Source organism: Notolabrus celidotus, unplaced genomic scaffold, assembly GCF_009762535.1.
Source record: "Notolabrus celidotus isolate fNotCel1 unplaced genomic scaffold, fNotCel1.pri scaffold_459_arrow_ctg1, whole genome shotgun sequence".
In the NCBI taxonomy this organism is placed as follows: Eukaryota; Metazoa; Chordata; class Actinopteri; order Labriformes; family Labridae; genus Notolabrus; species Notolabrus celidotus.
In genome coordinates this window covers 1-5,567 of record NW_023260263.1, presented here as the reverse complement: position 1 = coordinate 5,567, position 5,567 = coordinate 1, and the positions used below count along the sequence as shown (strand labels likewise).

Genomic DNA, 5,567 nt, shown 5'->3' with positions numbered 1-5,567 from the left:
GGAAGTATGATGTCAGAGGTGCTGACTCTTGCACTCGGCTGCAAACCGCCAAAATGCCTGCTGGAGGTCCAAACCTGAAGAAATGAACAGAACCACATCATCTTCAAAAAGCAGAGATGAAATTCTGAGGCCTTCAAACTGGAGACCCTCCTCCCTCCGGCTGTGCCATGAGATCCTGAGAATCAGTGACAGGGGACAACCCCAGACCGGATAGCTTGCAGGAACCCCATATTCCTGCAGAACCCCCTCCGAGACCCCAGAGGAAGAACTTCCCCACGTCCACCAAACACACGTTTAAATCTGCTGAGTTCATCGCAGCGTCACATATCATGCAGAAACACCTTCAAAGATTGAACATCCCCAGAGACAGACACAAGGACTTTAATGTTTGGTCACAGAAAGGTAGCTTCACCACGTTCAAGAGTCCTCAGACGCTCGATTCACGACAAATATCACATTTTGAAACATTCAAACTAAAATGCTACACAGTGAAACAAACACATCACACATCCTCTGTCGCTTCAGGAAGCACAGGCCATCATAGTTTACATCTTTAGTCCAGTCAGCTTTGTTTCCTTTGATTTTCTGTGTCTCCATACACAGAAAGTAAGTAATCCCATTTAGAGCTCTGGTGATCCAGGTCTTGGCAACGCACTTTTATTTTGAAAATCCAGTCCAGAGTAAGATGAATCATGGACCTGCCCCTGAGCGTCCGGACTGTTCTACAGACGGCAGTGTTCAACCTTCACAGACTGTAACAGCAGAAGGAGTCAGTGTGCAGGAACAGAATCTACAGAGCTAACGTCCGTAAACACTCGAGGAAAGAAAGTCAAAGGAGCAAAAAGAAAACTGAGTTTGATTCGTGTCAGTAACGATGTTCCACCTGATGAGAACTGCTTCCTGATTTCACTCCTTAAAGCTCCTGTGAGGAGTTTTCAGCTGACAAAGAAACGGTCTGAAACAAAAATGGATGCTTCGACACGAGCCGATACTCAGCCGTAATAACTCACATTAATGATGCTAATGCTAGCTGCTACTAATGCTGCCTTGTGTTTCTCAGATACATCTCTGTTGCCATGACGACGTGACTTTAAAAAAAAGGTGTTCTTTGTGATTAATGGCCGCCTGCTGTCCGGATGTGTTGACCTGATAATAAACACTAAATTAACTTCAGTTGTTTTTGAAATCATCGTACAATAAGAACTTAAATATTCCCTTTATCGAGACGATACTCGCTCTGAGGAAACCTTAGGGTTAGGGGTTTGGGTTTGGGTCCGGTTAGGGGTTAGGATTAGGGTTGGGGTAAGGGTTTAGGGGTTGGTTTGGGGTTTGGGTCCGGTTAGGGGTTAGGTGAGGGATGATTTAGGAGTAAGGAATATGGTTGGGTTGGGTTTAGGGGTTAGGTTAGGGTAGGGATTAGGGGGGTAAGGTTTAGGGTTAGATTTAGAATTAGGGTCAGGTTAGGGTTTAGGGGTTAAGTTTAGTGTTGGTTTAGGGTCAGGGTTTTGGATTAGGGGTCAGGTTAGGGTTGGTTTAGAGTTAGGGTTAGGGGTTAGGTTGGGGTTGGTTTAGGGATCGTTTAGGATTAGGGTTTTGGGTTAAGTTAGGGTTTTAGGCTTAGGGTCAGGGTTTAGGGTTAAGGTAAGAATTGGGGTTTTGGGGTTAGAGTTAAGGTTTAGGGTTAAGTTAGGGTTTAGGGTACGGATTAGGGTTTAGGGTCAGGGTTTAGGGTTAAGTTAGGGTTAGGGTTAAGTTAGGGTTTAGGGTACGGATTAGGGGTTACGGTTAAGTTAGGATTTAGGGTAAGGATTAGGGGTTAGGGTTAAGTTAGGGTTTGGTTTTAGGGTCATGGGGTTTGGGTTAAGGGTTAGGGTTCATTTAGGATTAGGGTTTTGGGTTTAGGGTTAGGGTTTAGGGTTATGGTAAGGATTGGGGTTTTGGGGTTTAGGGTCAGGGTTTAGGGTTAAGTTAGGGTTTAGGGTAAGGGATAGGGTTTAGGGTTTAGGGTTAAGTTAGGGTTTAGGGTAAGGGATAGGGTTTAGGGTCAGGGTTTAGGGTCAGGGTTTAGGGTCAGGGTTTAGGGTTTAGGGTAAGGGATAGGGTTTAGGGTCAGGGTTTAGGGTGAGGTTTAGGGTTTAGGGTAAGGGATAGGGTTTACGGTTTAGGGTTAAGGTAAGGTTTAGGGTCAGGGTCAGGGTTAAGGTAAGGATTAGGGTTTAGGGTCAGGGTTTAGGGTTTAGGGTAAGGGATAGGGTTTAGGGTGAGGTTTAGGGTTTAGGGTAAGGGATAGGGTTTACGGTTTAGGGTTAAGGTAAGGATTAGGGTTTAGGGTAATGTTAAGGTGTTAGGGTTAGAATTTATCCTGTCTGTCCACAGGGGGCGCCAAAATCAACACAGACTGAAAGTTCCTCTCAGGAGCTTTAACAACATCGTGTTCAAGTGGAAACACAAACACATCATCCCAGAGTGAACACACACACACACACACACACACACACACACACACACACACACACACACACACACACACACACGCTGAAGAAGTGAGAGATGAAAAACTAAAACTGTGTCCACGCCGAGTCTTTCAAACCGGCACAGTGCGGCCGTTACGGTTTTCTGTGCTTTTTACATTTTTGTGAAAGTGAGATTGTAAAAAGTTGGACGCACCACAACCAGAGAAAATGTTATAATCTGACGTTCATTATCATCATGTCATATAAAATGTGTCTTCATTAGAGGAGTTCTGATAAATACTGGACGTGAACTAAGGTGTGAAACCGTCTGGGTTCAATTTAAATCCTTAAAAAGACGTCCTCCTGGACAGAGATGTTCAAAAGTGACATATCTGTCGTTACTATAACAAGAAACATCTCGTCCTCCTAACAGCACAGATATTTCTAACTGTCACTTAAAGAAACTCTCTCAGATCTGAGCTGCAGGACGCCACATCACCAGCTGAGGGCGCCACTGTGTCCGATCCCTGAGCAGAGACGCAGAGCTCCGTCCAGCTGCAGCTTTTATGATTCAAATTAAAAGCAAGTCAATTTTAATTTCCATTCATAGTTTTCATAGAAACAGTTGGAGTCATGTTGAGCCTTCTCTACATTCTTTCCTGATGTGTTTTATTTTCAAGGTGCTTCTGAACTAATGAGAGTACGCAAAGAGAGGATGAAGTGGACACAAGGAGAAAGACTGGCTTCAGTGCCTCTAAAACTCCATCATGTGTCTTCTGTCCGGATCTCCTCGCTGTGTTTCATTCAGAAACTGTTTGTTTTTTTAATCCTCTTGCTTGTGATGTTAAAGATTCCAGACTGGGAGAGAGAGAAACTCTCTCCTCCCTCAGTGACTGATGTCTGAGGAGCTGCTCTGTCAGCATTTGAGCCACACTCCAAAACAGAAACATAAATCAAACACTGTCTGCAGTTCAAAACTTTCTGCACCTTAATGAGGAAGAGACTGAGGTCATTGTATTTGGACAGCCCCAACAGTTCCATGGGAGCGCTCTCAGCCCTCTCACAGTAAATATTCCCTCCTCTGTAAAGAGCCTCGGTGTTCATTTTGACAGGGGCTTTAAATTTGGGAAACAAATCTCTTCTGTGGTTCAGTCCAGCTTCTTCCAGCTGAGACTCATAGTGAAGGTGAAGGCCTATCTCCCTCCTAAGGATCTAGAGAGAGTGGTTCATGCCTTTATTACTTCTAGGCTTGACTATTGTAACTCTTTGTATGTGGGCTTAGACGTGTCGTCTATTCAGAGCCTGCAGCTCGCTCTAAACGCTGCTGCTCGCCTCCTGACTGGCAGGAAACAGAGGGAGCACATCACACCTGTGCTGTGTGCTCTCCACTGGCTCCCAGTCCGTCACAGGATTGATTTTAAAGTTGCACTTTTAACATACAAGGTCCTGAATGGATTGGCACCATCCTACTTGGCTGATCTTCACTGAGGTCAACAAACCAGCTGCTCCTGGATTTGCCTAAAACACGCCTTAAAACCCGGGGGGACCGAGTCTTTGCAGCAGCGGCCCCCCAAGCTCTGGAACGGCTTGCCACTCCAATTAAGATCGGCCCCCCTCTGATGAATGTGTGAAATCTTTGTTGAAGACACATCTCTTCTCTTTGTCCTTCTTGTGAAGAGGACAGTAATATCCTGTTATGTTGTTGTTTATTGTTGTCTTCATGTACTTTTGACTTTTTACCTTGTAAAGCATTTTGGCCAACACTGGTTGTTTTTAAATGTGCTCTATAAATAAACTTGACTTGACTGTCTGCAGTTCAAGTCTGACACTGTGTTTCCACAGAGCCTCACAGTTTCAGTTTGTGAATGCTGCCCCCTAGCGGACAGGGGCGTGCAGTGCAGCCCCCAGGCCCAGGTACTCCAGGTTCTCTGCTGTCGGAAGGAAAAGACCGTTCCGCGTTAGAGTGGTGTTATTGACAGAGGGGGGCGGAGCCTGCGGCAGGAAGTCGGCCTGGTAGTCTGGGTTGTCGAGGCTGTCGCTGGCAGCCAAGGGCAGCGAGCTCTGGGCGGTGTTCAGGTATTCCGGTCCGTCGGGAACCCTGGCGAAGGGCTTTGGATCCCCCAGCGGGGAGGGGAAGGAGGTGGCACCCCAGCCCTGGCTCAGGTCCTCGTAGTTGGGATTTAAAACGTCCGACAGCCTGCTGCTCCGGCTGGTCTCACTCATGCTCTGGTTCATGTACTCTGAAACAGGAGATGGAGGAAGATTTGAATTTGTTGCCTGATTTATTTGGGTGTGTTTATGGACATGTTCTTCATGACTCAGAGGGTTACCGTGACCCGTGCAGTCTTCCTTATCCGCAGAGCTTTGGGTTGGATCGGTGATGTAACGCAGAGCGATGCTGTTCTCTCTGACTGGACGACCGTTCTGACATGAAAAAGATCAAATCAAATATCAACAACCACATATGTCATTTTCATGTTTACATCATTTCCTCGCCGTCTTTTGTGCTAAGGGTACGAAGTCAGTTTTGAAAAACATCACAAACTCGACAGGTGGAAAAACACGGACACAAACATGGCGAGCGCTCCAGAAGAACCAGCGCGAGTAGAACATTAAAAATGAAATGTTATTTGTTCTTTCTTGTCTTTCACGTGCAACTTCACGTGGTGGACCCTCGCCGTTGAAGAAGTCTGAGGTGGTTCAACTCTTGTGCTTTGTCCGCGGCACAAACTGAAAGAATCAGCTGTTGCAGTCTTTACACTCTACACTAACCAATGTAGCAGCAGCCTCCCTGGTAATCTGATTTTGAAGATTTCAGATGGTACAGCCATTCTCAGTCTGCTGTACCAGGACTCAGGTCTCTCAGGAGACACAGGAGACGGTGTTTGACCCTCACTCTGTGGGTGATCACACTCCAGTCCTTATTCATGACAAAATCATCTGTCAGGTCGGCTCCTACAATATCAGGTGTCCACCTGGATATTAAGTTCAGCTTGGAGGCCCACATTGATGACCTGTGTTCCCTCATACAGCAAAGATTGTACTTTTTACGTTGGCTCAGGGTGTTTGGTGTTAATCAGCAGGCTGTGTTTTTGTTTTATCAGGCTGTACTTG

The 5,567-nt window shown here is 46.1% G+C and overlaps 1 protein-coding gene across 1 annotated transcript; it reads right to left on the bottom strand.

The window, feature by feature from the left end:
- Positions 1 to 365: 365 nt before the first annotated feature.
- On the bottom strand, positions 366 to 4,877 carry LOC117809812 (melanoma receptor tyrosine-protein kinase; the record flags this gene model as incomplete). Its single annotated transcript, XM_034679327.1, has 2 exons — positions 366 to 4,693; positions 4,784 to 4,877. Coding segments are annotated over 2 exons (459 nt in total), but the record flags the coding sequence as incomplete, so codon positions are not given.
- Between the last annotated feature and the right edge of the window lie 690 nt (positions 4,878 to 5,567).